The 19,705-nt window shown below is 40.5% G+C and overlaps 1 protein-coding gene across 6 annotated transcripts in view; it reads right to left on the bottom strand.

The window, feature by feature from the left end:
- The window catches only part of LOC132383599 (phosphatase and actin regulator 4-like), a 300,611-nt gene that overhangs the window by 93,561 nt on the left and 187,345 nt on the right, over positions 1–19,705 (bottom strand). For all 6 annotated transcript variants that reach the window (XM_059954780.1, XM_059954782.1, XM_059954785.1 and 3 more), the window contains one exon: positions 7,124–7,166. In XM_059954780.1, the coding sequence (XP_059810763.1) occupies positions 7,124–7,139 (16 nt within the window). In that variant the 5' untranslated portion in view covers positions 7,140–7,166. The remainder of the gene's footprint in view (positions 1–7,123; positions 7,167–19,705) is intronic.

The raw sequence follows: 19,705 nt of genomic DNA on the forward strand, positions 1-19,705 counted from the left end.
CCCTCAGGATCAATAAAGTATGTCTGTCTGTTTGTCTGCATTCAACACCATCATACCTTCAGTACTAACTCATAAATACTAAAACCTGGGCATCGGTACCTCCCTCTGCAACTGGGTCCTTAACTTCCTTATCAGGAGACAACATTCAGTGCAGATCTGTAATAACATCTTCTCTTGACCTACAACCGATGCCAGTGACCTCAAGGATATGTGCTCAGCCCACTGCTTTCCTCTCAACACTCATAACTACATAGCTAGGCACAACTCAAACACCATCATAAATTTGCTGAGAAGATTTGAGTGATGTTGCAACAATAATCTCACACTCAATGTCATTATGACCAAAGGAATTCATTATGAACTTCCGGAAGGGGAAGTCAGGAGAACACACGCCAGACCTCATTGAGGGGTCAGTGGTGGAAAGGCAAGCAGCTTCAGTTTCCTGGGTGTTAACAACTCAGGTCTATCCTGGGCCCAACACATTGATGAAATCATGAAGAGAGTACACCAGCTGTTTTACTTCATTAGGAGGTTGAGGAGATTTTGTACATCACCAAAGACTCTAGAAATTTCTAAAAATGTACTGTGGAGAGCATATTCTGCTTGGGTGCATAACAGTTTGAGAAGGAGCCTCTAGTAGACAGGATCGCAGGAGGCTGTACAGCATCGTGGACTCAGTCAATTCCATCACGAGCACAACTCTTCCCACCATCCAGGACATCTTCAAGAGTTGGTGCCTGAAGATGGAGCATCCATTATTAAAGAATCTTACCATCCAGACATGCACTCTTTGAATTACTACCATTGAGGAAGAAGTACAGTAGCCTGAAGATCCATACTCAATGTTTTAAGAAAAGCTGCTTCCCCTCAGCCATCAGAATTTTTTCTGCTTGGGTTTCTGAAGTGGGCCTTGAACTTGGAAACAACTGATTTCGACTGAGCCACATGGGCAAATCCCATGTCTGCACTTTGACAGGCCCTTCAGTTCCTCACACTTTTCTCCTACTACAGCACAATATTTTTGTTTGGTCTCTGAAGAGCTTAAGGGTGTTATATTGTATAGTCAGAGTTGTACAGCACAGAAACAGCATATTCAGCCCATGCTGACCTTTTTCCTCATCTACATTAATCCTACATTCCTTTGTCTATTCTTGGAAATGGAGTGGCAAGAAAGACAGAAAAGGTGAACTAAGGGCCAGAAATCCTGGGTAAGCAGGTAGGAGCTGGAAAGAAACACTGGGGGGGGTGGGGGTGGCGGGTGGCGGGTTACCTGAAATTAGAAAACGCACAGTTGATACCTTCGGTCTGTAAACTACCCAAGCAGAGCACTAGTATTGCTTTCTAGAGTCGTGATGAAAAACTGATTAAGGATCTCAGCCCAAAACATCTTTTTATTCCCCTCCACAGATGCAGCCAGATCTTTCTTTGTGTTGTACCAGATTCCATGCAACTCTTGTGTTTACACAAGGTGTTGGCCTTCTTGTGTTTGATAGCTGTGGAGGAGGCAGAGGACAGACATTCTGATGTAGGAATGGGATGAAGAATTGAAAGGACACAAACAGAAGAATTAGATGGTCATTGTAGACATAGAACAGGAGCTCTGAAAAACAAGTCATCTATGTAGAAGACTGCATCGACGTTCGATGCCAAATTAAGCAGTTCTCAATAAGCACTTCAGTATCTAGCAAACTGGTCTTTTATCAATTCATTGTGAACTCAGGAGTATCTGATAATGAAACAATCAAATTATAATTTGTAGAGCACTTTTACTGTTTTCAAGATGTCCCAAATGCTTGCAATGTAGGAAAACCAGCAGCCAATTTGCTTCATGTAGTTTCCCAAAAACCTTGAAAAGCTAAATAATTTCACAATATTTTAGTCATACAGTGAAATGAATATTCTAAAGGACACTAACAGGCACCCTCTGCTCTTCAGAACTGTGCTATAAAATCTTCCATATCCAACAAAATGAGAAATGGGGCTTCAGTTCAGCAGTTCTCTGAAATTAAACATTTTGTCAAATTTCTGACTCTAAGCTTATTTAGTTTCATACCTTGGCACTAGGAAGGGGAAGTCAATTAACTCACTAACCCAACTAACCTCAGTAACCCATCCAACCAACCAGATAGACAGATTTTTTTAAAAATTCACACTTCAGATCTCTTAGGAATGTCCTAGCAAAGGACCTGGATGAATATCAACAGAGAAAATGAATCAGAGTCAGGTTTAATATTACTGACATATATCATGAAATTTGTTGTTTTCCAACAGCAGTACATTGCAATACATAATAATAAAAAAGACTATAAATTAGGTGGAGTTAAGATGGCACTAAATGGCGACTTCTTTTCTTGCGTCTTCAGAAACAGCTCTATTTCCATCTTTAATATCTTTATTTTTCCCTTTCAGGGTTCTTTTAAAGACCCTGATCTGGAGTTACATGCAGTCTTCGGTTTATTGCAGGAAAGGGAACCATTCTCAGAGTTTCAGGACTGGCCGTTTTTGTTCGGCATGCCAAGAGTTGGCTTGAGAGTCCGGCTTGTGTTTGGAAGCCTAAGATCTCAGGGCTCTAGTGATGGGCAGATCAAGGGTCAGTGTCACGGCAGGAGACTTGTGTGTCATCGGGGAGACCGGAAAATCTTTTGTTGTGGACCTGAAGACCCTAGATCTTTGTAATCTTCAGGTACAGAGCTCGTAAATTGCAACAAAACATACTTTTTAACATCGTGACAACAACCTGCTGGTTTATGTCTCACATTCACTGTGAAAATGGGGGGAGTGCACCTCCCTCCCCCTTATTAGGGAGAGAGAGAACCTGTGGTTTGTTGAATGCCAGATGAAGTGCGATAGTCTTTGATTTAACTGTCGTTCATTCTTTGGGGCCCTTCTCTGTTTTTGTGGATGTTTGCAAAGAAAAAGTATTTCAGGATGTATATTGTATACATTTCTCTGACTTTATGAATAAAGAAGTAGGTTTTCAGAGTTTGCAGAGAGATAGAGTTGACATGGATAGGCTTTTTCCATTGAGAGTAGGGGAGATTCAAACAAGAGGACATGAGTTGAGAGTTGAGAGTTGGCAAAAGTTTAAGGGTAACACGAGGGGGAATTTCTTTACTCAGAGAGTGGTAGCTGTGTGGAACGAGCTTCCAGTAGAAGTGATAGAGGCAGGTTCGGTATTGTCACTTAAAGTAAAATTGGATAGGATATGGACAGGAAAGGAATGAAGTTTATGGGTTGAGTGTGGGTCAGTGGGACTAGGTGAGAGCAAGTGTTCGACACGGACTAGAAGGGCCAAGATGGCCTGTTTCCATGCTGTAATTGTTATATGGTTATGGTTATATTTAAATTGAACATTTGAACCTTTGAATTTCAATAAGTATATGTAAAAAATAAGTAATGCATAAAGTGAGGGGAAAAACTAACTAGCCATGTGGTGTACATGAGTTCACTGTCCATTCAGAAAACTGATGGCAAAGGGAAGAAGTTGTCCTTGAAATGTTAAACATGTGTTGAGGGCCCTCAAATGGACCCACAGAGGCTATGCCAAGATCTATAGCTCAGTTATAATTTCTGAATATTGAGCTAAACCACTGTGCTGAGAGCGGCAGCACAGAATAGGTGAAAAGTCCAATAAATTCAGTGAAGAGAGCTCGGTTTCTGAACATGGTAGGAGTATGGAGGGCTATGGTGCAGATGGTAGTAGGCAGTTTAAATGGTTTGACATGGACTAGATGGTCTGAAGGGCCTGTTTCTGTGCGGTACTTTTCTATGACACCATGGATGTGAGCTTTAATAAATAAAGTTGCAACAGTAAATCCATCAGAATTCCCTAGATTAGGATAAATTCCACAATGTTTTCTATTAAAATATATTCATTAACGATAAATCTATTGAATTGGCTTACATGAGTAAAAATCTTTATATTATGTCTGCATTTAAATGTGCAATTTATAGTAATTTGTAATAATAGTAGTAGTAAATAGTATGTACAACAGGACAGTCAAAAGAGCATAGAAATACAATTGTATCAGCGTGAATTAATTAGTCTGATGGCCTGGTGGAAGAATCTAGTTACAGGAATGTGACAAATATATACATTATATCCTACAATAATATAACAAAGAGGATGTCATTCAACACATTTATTTGTTGCTTGCTTCCAAGCCTGTTGATCTCCTGTAACCCATCAAGGAGTAATTTACATTCAGTCGTTAACCCACCAATACAACTTTTCAATAGGGAAGAACTCATTGGAAAAATCTGCAAATTTCACACAGTTTGCAACAGATATCAGGGTCTAGCAAAGGTCCCTGAAACCATGTACAGGAGAAAGAAAATTTAATAGAATCCTTAGCGAGCTAAAAAGCAAAAAAAAAGTGGATGGATAAAAAGCTCCCGTTTGCATATGACATCAGAGCATGGAGATACCAATCCACATCGGCTGAGAAGGAACCTTCACAGATAGCTTTTTCTTAAATCTATCGGTAAGCAATCTTAAATATACCGTAGTCTAATATACAAATTTTGAAAATGAGGAAAGTATTGCTAACAGCATCATATGAAAGGCCGACTAACTGGTGGTTTACCCATTAAACATTTTCCAGATCAGACAGGGATATGCTACCAATATGAATGGGTGAACAAGATGAGAAATGTTCCCTTCCCTTTCGTTTGTGATGGTGCAGAGTTCGAAGGTCCGAAGCAACCGAGGAAAAAAAATCAAGGAATTGAATAACATTCTTTATTTACAACACATTCCAGTGATCTGTCTTGTAATTAGTCAGAACTGTCAAACTGTCATCAAAGCTAAATATGGTAAATAAAGCAATTTTTTTTCAGTGATAGAAACAGGCATTACTAGGAACCTGAACACATGAAATCCACCTGGTTCTCAGTTCACAGCTTAATTTGTTTTCAAGTTAAATGTTCTATTGGAATGCATTCAGGTTTTTGAAACTGCATTGCCGGAAGGCTCTCCACCCTAAACAATGTAGACTCAATCTTATCACTCGTCTACATGGTCACTATTCAGGAAGCCCATAACATAACACTTCATCAGACAGAAGAGTGAATGAAGCCATTACAGTACAGCTAAAAGAACAGGAAATAAAGGGAGTTCACTGCTTCTGGAATCACCACTGCTCAATTTTTAATGACCGCACTAGCAGACAAATACACCCAAAAAATGCAATGGGTTAACAACTAAATAGCACTTGCTTCTTTATGTTACTTTGAGTTTTTCTGGTGTAAAATTTCCAGATGACTGTAAATCCAACAATGCATACATATGGAGCTTTCACAACATTATTACCAAGAGTACTTGATTTACCGTCAATCATTAACTGCACTGAGTTTTCTCAGTGAGTGGAGCGGCTAGACATGAGGGAGAGCAGGAGGGGCTTAGGCTAAGGTCGAGGACAAAGAGGCAGGAAAACAGGCAGAGTGCTGGAAGAACAGCAGGTCAGACAGCAATGTTTCAGACCAATGATGCCAAGCTTGAGAAAGAGAAAAAGGCCCAGGAAGAGGAGATAGAGGCGAAAAAGAAACTGGAAGAGGTGGGAAAATGCCATCAAGGCCAAATGTAAGTTATTTTAAATGCTTTTTTTTACACCACTTTGATGAATGTGGACTTCATTCAATAACTTGCTCTCAATTTTAATTTTATATTTCTCAAGGTGAGTAGGAAGAATCTCATTGAAACATACCGGCTGCTGGACACAGTGGACATGAAGAGGATCTTTCCATTAGAAGGACAGCCTAGGGTCCAATGCAAAGCATCAGAATAAAGAGAGGTCCCTTTAAAACTGAGATGGGAAGGAATTTATTCAGCCAGGACTGGTGACTGTGCCCACAATTATTGAACATATTAATTAAGACAAATAGGATCTTGATCAGTAAGGGAGTCAAGGATTATGGGGAGAAGACTAGAGAATTAAGCTATATTAGACTTGATGGACTAAATGGCCTACTCTGCTCCTATATCTTATGGTTACAACTGAGACCTGAAAGGAAAGCATGAAGCGTCATGCTGAACCTCTAGCCCTAAACATTTTCAGCCCTCATATTCTAATTCTTTCACTGTGCAACAGAGCATTAGAATTTCAAAGGTGGTGATTCAGATCACGTAACAATACTTAGTAACAATTCAGATTTAGTAACAATACTTTCAAATACAGGTGTCCCCCATTTTTCGAACGTTCGCTTTACGAAAGACCTACATTAGTACCTGTTTTCGCTAACCAAAGAGGATTTTCACTTTTGCAAAAAAAAGACTAAGGGTCTCGGCCCGAAATGTCAACAGTGCTTCTCCCTATAAATGCTGCCTGGCCTGCTGCGTTCCACCAGCATTTTGTGTGTGTCGCTTTATACGTGTGTTTACCCCGAGAAAGACTACAATGACCATGAAGCCTTGTGCGGGCAGTTGATTGCGCACGTGTGTACGTGCATATGCGTGTACATGCCGATTTTTTTTCCTTCGAATTGATTTTGGCTCGCTGTCTTCCCAATATTGATAAGTGAAACTACACCGTACCTACAATATTTCTACTTTATATAGGGTGTATATTTATCGTATTCCTGCTTTTGCTATACGTTAGTGTTATTTTAGATTTTATGTGTTATTTGGCATGATTTGATAGGTTATTTTTTGGGTCTGGGAATGCTCAAAAGTTTTTCCCATATAAATTAATGGTAATTGCTTTTTCGCTTTACGACATTTTGGATTACAAACGATTTCACAGGAATGCTCTACCTTCAGATTGTGGGGGAAACCTGTGCACAACAACATTTAAGTGTTTCAGTTATGTAACTCAGGGGTGATGCAGAAACCAACAACATAATCAATTGTAGAAATAGGTGAAGGCTTGTTAAGCCCATCAAGATCAGGAACCTCAAGTGGCGTTCACATGTATTCCACCACAGATGCCTTACCCCTTCATTACCAATCACCACTCCATAATTACTGACTGAACAAAAAGCATTCAATGCCATCACTGACCCTCAAACTCTCAATTGGTCAGTTAGTTAATGATCTAACACACTCTAGTGAACTGGAAACTGCACAGATTAATTTAGCAAATCACATGCTAGAATTACAGAGCAGCACATGGAGCCAGACACTTACCAACACGATTTTCCATCCCTAGCTACACGTCTCCACGATCACACTGTAAAAAGAGAGGGAATAGTTATTGCACAGCAGCTCTGTGATAGATCACAGTAGAATGCCATCAAACTAGGTACTTTGCTTGATAAACAAGTTATAGGTCAAGTCCAAAGTATCACACTGCATGTTATTTACACTTAGGAGTTGTACCTAATCCAAACCAAACAGAACACTTAATACTTTAATGTTCTTTTAACTAACTTCTCAGTGCAGATTTCGACAAAGCATCACTCTAGTGTTAAATCATATTAAGAGTTTTATTTAACTATTCATTTCAGACCAAGCCAAGAATGGGTGCTTTTTCTTCAGCTCTACCTAATATCACACTATCCAGGAGCCACTAAAACTATATTTTGAACATATGTTATCATTGAATTCATACAGGTTCAGCAAATCTTAGCTTTAAACTTCTCTCATGCCGTCAGTTCTAGAGAACAGTTTGCAAAGAGCATCCATACTAGCAAATAGCACACTAAAGGAGTTAACAGAAACACTGACATCACAGAGTCCTCCATTTGACTCAGTGTAGCAGGGATGATGCCATCAAGAGTTAGTTCAGTAGTCACACATTATCGGCACTTCCCTGTAGCCTTACAAACCTTCAACTTGAAAACTTCATTTAAATCCCCTTTGAGAGCTGTGAATGATGCACCCATCAGACAAGTGAATAATGGCAGTGACATTGTTATTTTTGTACTCAAATCCTCCTGCTGTATTTGCACATTGACCATTATACAAGGACAATTAAGTCCTTCTGAATACACCTTTCAATCTCCTGTTCCAAAACAAAACTCCACTTTTTTTTCTGTTAACTTAAGTTGATGGATTTTTTCCAGATATTTTATCAATTATTTCAGTATATTCAGTAACTGACGCTCCACAACTTTCAAATTCTATTTCACATTCACACCCATCCATTTTATTTTACATGCAGAGACTGGTAGGTTCCTGGAACAGGTTAGTTCACAGTTCAAAGTAAATTTATTATCAAAGTACACATATGTCACCATATGCATTCCTGAGATTCATTTTCTTGTGGGATACTCAATAAATATATAGAATAATAACCATAATAGATTCAATGAAAGACCGTTCCCAATTTAGGTGTGCAACCAGTGTGCAAAAGGTGACATATTGTGCAAATACAAAAAGAATTTTAAAAACTAATAAATAAATAAACAATAAATATTGAGATCAAGAGATGACAAGTCCTTGAAAGAGAGTCCATAGGTTGTGAGAACATTTCAATGATGGGGCAAGGGAAGTTAAGTGAAGTAATCCCCCTATGGTTCAGGAGCCTGATGGTTGAGGGGTAATAACTGTTCCTGAACCTAGTGGTGTGAGTCCAGAGGTTCCTGTACTTTCTGCCTGAATGCAGCAGTGAAAAGAGAACATGACCTGGATGGTGGGTTGCTTTCTTGATGCTGCTTTCTTGTGACAGTGTTTCATGTAGATGTCCTCACTCGTGGGGAGGACTTTACCTGTACTAGACTGGACTATACTCACTACTTTCTGTACTATTTTCTGTGCAAGGATATTGGTGTTTCAATACTGTGATGCAACCAGTCAATATACACTCCACCATACATCTACATGAGTTTATCGAAGTTTTAGATGTCGTGCCAAATCTTTGTAAACTCCTAAGAAAGTAAAGGCACTTTGTGCTTACTTTGTAAATGCACTTAAGTGCTGGGCCAAGGACTGGTCTTCTGAAATATTAGCAATTTAAAGTTGCTGACCCTCTCCATCTCTGATTCTCCAATGAGGCCGGGCTCATGGACCTCTGGTTTCAAGGGTTATCAGGATACTAGGGGTAGTAATGGAATTTGCTGGATATTAGGAGGCTTTTAGATAGACAGGTGATTGTAAATAGAATGGAGTGATATGGGTATTGCACAGGAGGACATTTTGTATGAATGTGGCATCAAGAATATAGGCTAAATAGCTTGGCCAGTGCTGTACCTTTCTATGCAGATAGTTGAATGACTATCACGAGAGGTAAGTGGAAGAGATGGAGTGCAGGATCTTTCTCAGCAACAAGTATGAGTGAAACTGCAAGTTGAAAGGAGATGGGCAGGGTCTGTTTTTAAACAGAGAATGCTGCGTGTCTGAATGCGCTGACTGAGGTGGTGGTGGAGGTAAATGTGATAGAGGCTATCTAGAAACTCTTAGGCACATTAGGCAATGGAAGAGTTGTAACACTGTGTAGAGATACGGGGTTACTTTAGTTGGTAATTTGATTAACAATTAAATTAATTCGGAACAACATTATGCACCAAAGGGCTTGTTCCTATGCTGCACCGTTCTATGTTCCACTGTTTTTGGGACAACCATCAAGCACCCATCTATACACATCATTTTTTAAAACTCTCTCATATTCCCTTCAACGCTGTCATCCCCTTATTCTCCTGCCATCCACTACACCAGCAACAATTTAAGGAAGCCAATAACCTACTAACCATATCTTTTGTGCGTGATGGGATAGTGGATCATCCAGAAGAAATCCATTTGATCACCAGGACAATGTAAAGATTTCACCCCGATGGTACTGGAATACAGAAGTGAACTTGGGTCTCTAGAGCCACTTTGACTAATTGTCTTCTAACTATAAAACTCAACTCATCCTAGAATACTACCTACCCTCTCCTCCCATCCTCGATACTCTAGTTTTGTTTCATGCACGAGGCAGCACTTTATCACAGGCCTTTTGAAAGACCAAAAAAAAACCACGTCACTCAATGTCCTCATCTACTTTGCTTGTTTCAACCCATAATCTGTCAATCATGGTTTTCTGTTCCTCAGTCCAAGCCAACTCTGCTCAATCTTGTTATTATTTCAGTGTTCCATTACCATTTTCTTAATAATATATTACAGCACTTTTCTGGCTGCTGATAGGTTCACTAGTCTGTAGTTCATTGTTTGATCTCTCTCTCTCTCTCTCTCCTTTCTTAAATGAGGTTACATTTACTACCTTCACAACTTAGTGTCACAATTGCACAACCTAAGAACAGGCCTTTCAAAATACCATCCATGGCAACCAGCAAGTGCCCATTTACTGTAATCCCACTTTATTTGCCAGGGTTAACCCACAAAAAGCAGGAGGTCTTGACAACATTCCTGGACCTGTGCTCAAAGAATGTGCTGATGTATTAGTAGATGTCCTGACAGACATTTTCAATGTCTCCCTTAGTCAAGCCATTGTCCCCAGATGTTTCAAAACCTCCACAATCATCCCTGTAGCAAAGAAATCAGTTGTAGCTTGTCTGAATGATTACCGTCCCGCTGCCCTGACCCCCATAGTGATGAAATGTTTTGAACGGCTTGTCAAGCCTCATATCACAGCCAGCCTCCCCTCATCGCTGGATCCTCTACAGTTTGCTTATCGTCCAAATCGCTCTACGGAGGACACAATATCCACCACACTGCACACATTTCTCTCTCACTTGGACACTTATGCCAGAATCCTGTACATTGATTTCAGTTCAGTGTTCAATACCATCATCCCGCAGAGACTAGTGGAGAAACTATCACTGCTTGGCTTTAACACTGCCATGTGTCGCTGGATTCTGGATTTCTTGACAGAGACCACAGTCAGTCCGTGTTGGCAGGAACATCTCTGACTCCATCACACTGAGCACTGGATCCCCACAAGGCTGTGTACTTAGCCCATTGCTGTTCACACTGCTAACACATGACTGTGCAGCCAGATTCAAGGAGAACCTGATCATTAAATTTGCTGATGATACCACAGTGGTAGGGCTCATCAGCAAAAATGATGAAACAATGTACAGGGAGGAGGTTAAACACCTAGAGAGCTGGTGCAGTGTCAACAACTTGATGCTTAATGTCACCAAAACCAAGGAGATGATTGTCGATTTCAGACGGTCTCAGCCTGAGCACACACCCCTCAGCATCAGTGGCTCCAAAGTGGACAGAGGGGAAAACATCAAGTTCCTTGGGGTGAAGATCTCGGACAATCTCATCTGGTCCAGGAACGCCACTGGGATTGTGAAACGAGCCCAGCAGAGATTGCACTTTTTGAGGAAGCTTAAACAAGCATCACTCCCCACTAACATCTTAGCTACATTCTACAGAGGAGTGGTTCAGAGTGTGCTGACCTTTTGCATCACAACCTGGTACTCCAGCTGCAGTGCTGCCGACAGAAAAGCCTTGCAGAGGGTGGTTAGGGGAGCAGAGAAGGTTATTGGGGTCTCCCTACCTTCTGTCCAAGACCTCTTTCAGAGTTGATGCCTCCAGAAGACATGGTACATCATTAAAGACCCCTCAGATCCTCTCCATGAACTGTCTGTTCTTCTGCCATCAGGTAAACATTACAGGAGCATCAAAACTAAAACCACAAGGCTACTAAACAGCTTCCTCCCACAGGCAGTCAGACTGCTAAATAGCTGCTCTACCTGACTCTGCTTTGGACACTTATAACTTGTTTTTAACTGACATGTATGTGGCTATGGTATTTTACTATTTATTGTTATGTTGATTATTTAGTGTTGCGTTTGTTATGCTATGATTGCACTGCTCCTGGGAAACGCTGTCTCATTCTGCCCTGAAGAGCTGATGTACGGTTAGAAAGACAATAAAGTTTTTGAATCTTGAATCTTATTTTCATCACACTTCCTGTAACTGGGCAATGTTTTGGCCAATTAAATCCAGGACATGCGTTCTTCTCGCTACTGCCATCAGGAAGGTACAGGAACCTCAAAACCCACACCATCAGGTTCAGGAAAAATTATTACCCTTCAACCCTCAGGCCCTTGACCCAAAGGGGATAACTTCACTAACCTCATCAGTGAACTGTTCCCATAACCTATGGACTCACTTTCAAGGAGCTTTCATCTCGTGTTTGGGATATCTAATGCATATTTACTATTATTTCTTTATTTTTGTATTTGCAGCTTGATGACTTTTGCACACTGGTTGATCACTCAATTTGGTGCAGTCTTTCATTGATTCTATTCTACTTATTATTCTATTAGGGATTTATTGAGTATGCCTGCAAGAAAATGAATCCCAGGGTTGTATATGGTGACATTTATGTACTTTAATAAACTAACCTTGAAGTTTGAATTTGCCTATCTCTGGAATCTGTGAAAACACAAGAACAGTGTGAGGAACCAATCTGGTCTCAACGAAAATGTGCAAATCCCTCACATGTCACACTGAAGGAAGGGTCTGAATCCTGATCACTGGGGATGTGAGGAAGCAACTATACTTGCTCCACCATGTGCTGCCAAATCTGTGGGAGCAATTCTAAGAATTTATGGCATATTGGAATACGAAAATCTAGTACATTTAACATTTCCACGGGCATCCCTTCGAAACTCTAGGGATGCAGGCCATCAGGTCTTGGGTACTTAACAGGTTTCTGTGCCAATTATTTCTCCAATGCCTTTTTTTTATTAGTCATAGCCTTAGAATAAGGAACAGGCCCTTCAGCCAATTCTATCCATGCCAAATTATCAATCTGCCTAGTCTCATAGCTCTCCATATCCCTCGCATCCATGTAACCATCCACACTTCTCTTAAATGTTGAAATCAAGCCTGCACCCACTTCTGCTAGCAGCTCACTGAAACACACTCTCACCTCCCTCTGAGTGAAGATTCTTCTCATGTTCCTCTTAAACATTAAGTAAATGTCAATTCCTTTCAGCTCCTTATTCACTCTATACTGAAGAGGTGTGTAGTCTACCAATGAGTGATTGCAAGATCCTGTTGGACATTGGTGATGTGGAATATTGCAAGTCCAAACTCATTGGTTTATTGGTGGGGCAGCCATGTAGCTTCGGTCTTAGAAAGGACTAGCCCTCAAATTGCTTTGTCGCCTCTGTACATCCGCCAGAGGAAGCTGGAGGCAGTGCGGTGCAGCGTCCATGCTGGAGCTGGTGCTGCCCCGAGTGTTTGTTCGGCAGAAGACAAGCTGTAATATATTTGTCTGCAGACTGTCGCAACTTTCAGGGAATTGAACCATGTACTTTTTTGTGTGACTGTATTTTATTGCTCTCTTATATGTGCTATACGAGCCTTGTGGTGTGTGTGACTGTGATACTGTGTGTTCCACACCTTGCCCCCAAAGTAACACTGTTTTGTTTAGATGTATTCATGGGTATTCATGTATGGTTGAATTTGAACTATCTGTTGTGATATTTCCAGGTTTTCTGTAGTTTTTCTCTGCAGATCCACCATTTGCTCAATTCCTCTGTCATTTCCTCGCTTCCCAGAATAAGCTCTCCCTACATCCTTAAGAGACCTACCTTACTTCTGATGATCTCCTATTCCTGAATGTATCATTCTTACAAACTGTTGAGCAACACACAATTCTAGCATCTGAAGAAGTTCTTTTACGTTTTACAGACAGTTCTTCTGTTCCTTGCTAGCTATTTTTTCCTTTATCAATTTCTTGGTTTACCTTTTGGAATTCTCAAGTATGCCTAAATCTCATACCCTACTGTTCATTTTGACAACCTTATGACCGCCTTCCTTGGATCTTTCATTATTTTCTTCAGACAAGGCAAAGAGTGGTTGTAGATGGGTCATATTCTGCTTGGAGGATGGTCACCAGTGGAGCTCCACAGGGATCTGTTCTGTGACCTTACTCTTCGTGATTTTTATAAATGACTTGGATGAGGAAGTGGAGGGATGGGTCAGTAAGTTTGCTGATGATACAAAATTTGGAGGTGTTGTAGATAATGTGGAGGGCTGTCAGAGATTACAGCAGAACATTGATAGGATACAAAACTGCGCTGAGAAGGGGCAGATGAAGGTCAACCCAGATAAGTGTGAAGTGGTTCATTTTGGAAGGTCAAATATGATGACAGAATATAGTATTAATGGTAAGACTCTTGGCAGTGTGGAGGATCAGAGGGATCTTGGGGTCCGAGTCCATAAAATGCTCAAAGCAGCTGTGCAGGTTGACTCTGTGGTTAAGGTGGCGTATGGTGTATTGGCAATTGTGGGAATATCAATTTTATCAATTGTGGGATTGAATTTAGGAGCCGAGAGGTAATGTTGCAGCTGTATAGGACCCTGGTCAGACCCCATTTGAAGTACTGTGCTCAGTTCTGTTCGCCTCACTACAGGAAGGTTATGGAAGCCATAGAAAGGGTGCAGAGGAGATTTACAACGATGTTGCCTGGATCGGGGAGCATGCCTTATGAGAACAGGTTGAGTGAACTCAGCCTTTTCTCCTTGGAGTGATGATGAGAGGTGACCTGATAGAGGAGTATAAGATGATGAGAGGCATTGATTGTGCGGATAGTCAGAGGCTTTTTCCCAGGGCTGAAATGGTTGCCACAAGAGGACACAGGTTTAAGGTGCTGGGGAGTAGGTACAGAGGAGATGTCAGGGATAAGTGTTTTTACTCAGAGTGGTGAGTGCGTGGAATGGGCTGCCGGCAAAGGTGGTGAAGGCAGATACGATGGGGTCTTTTAAGAGACTTTTGGATAGGTACATGGAGTTTAGAAAAATACAGGGCTATGGGTAAGGTAGGGGCATGTTCAGCACAACTTTGTTGGCTAAAGGGGTTGTATTGTGTTGTAGATTTTCTAGCTTTCTATGTTTCTAAGGTCAGACCACTTTTCTTGGATTTCTGTGCCTTAAGAGATACTTCCTGAAAATAACTCATCAATTCTTGAAAGGTTAGTTATTGCTCGTTTTACTACCATATCTTTTAATATAAATTCCCAATTCACCAGCACCAGCCTTTACTTTGTGCTGATTGAATTTAATTGTTTTCAAATCTTCATGTATCATGTTATAATCACTCTCCTCTGAAGGCCCCTTAGCAACCAGATTATTAATTCTTTCTCACTGCACAATGCCAGATATAAAATAGCTGCTTATTCCATGTGTGTTTCAATTTACTGATCTGAAAGATCCTCAAATTGAATTTCCACATTTCTATTATCATTTTGGTTTGCCAAATCTTGAGTAAATTAATGTTCCACTTATTGCATTTTCTGTCTGCTTCAAGCAAAGCCTACTGCAATCAAACAGCTTCTTCCTTCTCCACTACAAAACTGAACTGAAACTCAGTTCTCCCACGGCAAACTTTGAGCCCCATATTCATCTCGCTGATCTTTATGATGTTGATTGTTGATTTGGATCCCAGATGCTCTTACTCTCAGTCAAACGTTCCAACTCCCATTTGGACATGGCCATTCTCCTCCACTTCTACACTCCTCCAGTCCTAAAACGTCCTTAGCTCTGGCACCAGACAAGTAATGAATGCAACCTTTTGAGACTTGCATTCACAACTGCAGAGAACAGTATGAATTTTCCTGATGATCCTGTCATCTATTACCAATACCCAACTTGAAGCGCTGAATGATGATTATCACAGATATAGACAAAGAATGACATAATACAGGCAATCATGCATGCAGGAAGGTTGTTTGTGAAGAAATTAGGGAACAAAGTTAAAAAAAAAATTCTGACATGCAAGCAGAAATCCTGCAATGCAGAGCTTCTTTCAACATTTTACTTATTCACCTTCTGGACCTAAAGCAAACTTTTTATTCCTGCTAATCGACTCATTACCCGAATTAAAATAAAGGAAGACCCTTCTTTTTATACCATTTCAAGCCAAGTAATGTGTTGTTCCTTTCCACGCCTTGCGTGGCATAAGGTGGCAACCTTGCTGCTTCTGTAGCATTTGTCTGTTTTTCTTTTACAAGGGCAAATTGCTAGCTCAATGCTCAACCCAGCACGGGTAACTGGCCAGATTCGAACCCAGAACAACTCACCTCAAGCCCAGTGCAGATGCCACTTTACCACTGGCAAATTATCCAACAGCAGAATATGTGGGAGGTGAGCACATATCATCTTTAGTGGATGTTTAATGTGGACGTCTCCTCTGCATTGGAGAGACCAAACGATCTCGATTGGGTGAGTTTTAAAAGGATTATTCAGTCTGTTGGGGTGATCCTGAACCTCCCGTTCTCTATCATTTTCATTCTCCTTTCTCACACCCAATCTGACCTCCCATGCAGATCCCGTGCAGCCTAATTCCATTTTCTCTTCTACTGATTCAGCCCTGAGAACTCACAAGAACACATTATAACAGAGGGTTATTCTGCTCCATAAGCCTGTCCCGCCATTCAATATAAGTGCCTGATTTATCTTGGCCTCAACTCCTCCTCTGTGCTAGTTTCGCTTAATTCTGAAATGCTCAGTTTTCTACACCATAATTATATCTAATCATCTGGTCTCCATCACCATCAAGAACAGAGAATTCCAGAGAATGACTCAACTCTGAAAGAAGAAATGCCTTAACAGATGAAGCATCAGATACACTGACAAAATGAACCAAAGTGTAAATGGCATTCCAGTGTGAAAACCACTCACGGTCCAAGTTGGTTACTGAGCCAAAAATGGAGGAACCCTTCTTTCTCTCAACACATGCAATAACTTGTGTTTAAAAACACAATCCACTGCTGCTGGGGAAGGTTTCTTGATTTCTTGAGCTTCCGATAAAAAAAATATGAAGCTTTATGAAATAAAATTCACTTGCTCAACTTATTTGATTACAGATCTTGTGTCAGCAGGAAGACAGGATGAAAATACAAAATATCACCAAACAGTAGATTGCAAGATAGCAATTTAATCAATAATATACAAAACAAACACTTGATTGGATTACCAAGGTCAGAGGAATATTTAATTACTTATTTTAATTTAATTACAGAAACATGGCATTTTAGTTCATTTGATCTATTATAAATGTTGGTTTTTAATAGTTCTCACTAGATGCTGCAGAGTATTATTTAGTTATTCAATACTCTTCATAGCATTTATTAAGAGATAGGTGTGCACATGACGATCTGATATGCCTATAGATCTATACAGCACATCTAACATTACTTTAAAGCCTTCAAAATATCAAGGTTCCACCAAGTTGAAATGGTTGTAGTCTAGGAGACAATTTAACCCATTGTATGCCAGACTCTAGTTCCATCCACTGACCTTTTCTTCATAGCCAAACAATTTTAAAAATTCGAACCATACTCCTAACTTAAATGAAGCAGACCATACCCGAGGTGACTCATTGTTAAACTTGCTCTCAGAAAAGCTTTAAATAGTCCTTGTAAGAAAAAAAATGGATGTTAGTCAGAGTATAGAGCTTTTGTGCAAGCTTCATGAAGGCAATAATTTCAACATTTCAATCACTGAACTTTTCCTTTTATTTTTTATTTATTCATTTACGGGATGTGAGCATTGCCAGCTAAGCCAGCATTTATTGACCATCCTTAGATGCTGTTGACAAGGTGGTAATGAGCTGCAGTCTTTGAAGTGTAGGTACACCTACTGTTCTGTTGGGGGGGGGGGGGGGGTAAGGGAACGCCATGATTTTGATCCAGTGACAATTAAGGAACAGAGATATGTTTCCAAGTCAGGATGGTGAGTGACTTGGAGGGGGATTTCCAAGTGGTGGTGTTCCCAGGTATCTGCTGTTCTTGTCCTTCTAGATGAACGTGGTATTGAGTATGGAAGGTGCTGCCTTAGGAACTTTGGTGCGTTGTTGCAATGCATCTTGTAGATAGTAGACAATACTGCAACTGTTCGTTGATGGTGGAGGAATTGGATGCTTGTGGAAGGGGTACCAATCAAGTGGGCTGCCTTGTACTGGTTGGTGTCAAGCTTCTTGAATGTTGATGGAACAGCAGTCATCCAAGCTATGGAAAGTATCCCATTACACTCCTAACCTGAGCTTTGTAGATGGTGGACAGGCTTTAGGCAGTCAGGACGTGAGTTACACGCCACAGGATTCCTAGCCTTTGACCTGCTCTGGAAGCCACGATGTTTATATGACTAGACCAGTACAGTTTCCTGTCAATGGTAACCCCCAGATGTTGATAGGACTCTTCATGCCTTGTTCTTGACATTTATTGCTTATTTATTATTATTTCCTTCTCTTTGTATTTGCACATTTTGTCATCTTCTGCACTCTGGTTGAACACCCTAGTTGGTGTGTTCTTTCATTAATTCTGTTCTGGTTATCATTATATAGATTTATTGAGTATGCCTGCAAGAAAATTGAACCTTAGGATTGTACATGGCAACATAATAAATTTATTCAGTACTTTCAACTGTCAAACCTCAGAGAATGGCGGCTTTCTGCACACAATATAAACTAACACTCCAATGGAGTATGGTATTACCATGTGCAGATAGTAACATTTTTGATAAGCAAATCAAATGGCTGTTTGTTCATGCAAAGATAAAAGAATCATAAGTCAATTTTACAAAGAGCAAGAACTGCCCTTGTCAACATCCATCTCTCAAGCAATATTCTTTAGAAGAATGGAGGGGGGCTGTGAATCTCATTGAAACCTATCGACTATTGAAAAGCCTAGATAGAATGGAATGTACATGGAGAGCACGTTCCCTCTTGTGGGGAAGTCTATGACCATAGGGTACAGTCTCGGAATAGTGGGATGTCCATTTGGAACACAGATGAGAAAGAATTTCTTTAGTGAGAGAGTGTGAATTTGTGGAATATTTTGCCCCAGCCAAGTAATTGGGTGGCATTTAAAGTGGGAATGGAGTTCAGAGGGACAATAAATCAGCCATGATAAAATGGTGAAGCTAACTCAACAAGCCAAATGGCCTCATTCTGTTCTTGTGTCTTATGGTCAGCTATCTCACTACCATCTGCACAATGCACAAAGCAAAGTCCGGATAGGTACATGGATGGTAGAGGTATGGAGGACAACATTCTTGGTGCAGGTTGATGGGAGAAAGCAGTTTAAATGGTTCAAGTGTTACATATTCAGGCAACAATAAATATATGAGTTAGGCAAGGGTTTATATAACAAACAACACGTTTATTAAACACTGAAAACAAACCTCCCCAAAAGTAAACAAACACTAACGTAACCGGAAATCAGCTGCTGTGCGGCAGGTTAAACAGTTCTTAAAGCGATGCAGCTCAAACAGTTCTTAAAGCGATGATGCAAAAACAGTTCTTTTAAGTAGGATTGCCACAAGTTCAAAATGCTCACGGTCCATTTAAGAGGAGAGACTTTATAAGAGGATTTAAATTCTCTTTCACGTCGTTTTGCTTCGATCCCCAACGTCGAACTTTTCCCACGAAGAATTTACGAAACGAAACGAAACTGGTTAAAGGCACTGACCTTTCCTTTATCACACTGTCCTCAATCTTCTGCTATCCCGCAGAGATTAACACGAGAACAGTCAACGAATTCCTTCCGAATAAGGATTAAACAAAGGCAAACCCGTTTCACCGTCGAAAATCGATTCTCTTCGATCTTTAACTCCTGAACTCTGATCTTCACTCTCCACTGATTCTCAACTAGCAGTATTGTAAAGAAACTGCTGGCAATGACCTTTTAAACTTTAGGCATTAGATAAAACTTCATCTTTCAACTAAACTGCGTCATCACATTAAATCACGCAGCGGCATGAAGTCAACATGGCAAATCCAGCCACGAAATGCCCCCCCTCACAGGGTGGGGTCTTTCTTTTATACCCTGTAAAAAAAAACTGTCACGTGATCTCTACTGG

This window comes from Hypanus sabinus, chromosome 30 (genome assembly GCF_030144855.1).
Source record: "Hypanus sabinus isolate sHypSab1 chromosome 30, sHypSab1.hap1, whole genome shotgun sequence".
NCBI lineage: Eukaryota > Metazoa > Chordata > Chondrichthyes > Myliobatiformes > Dasyatidae > Hypanus > Hypanus sabinus.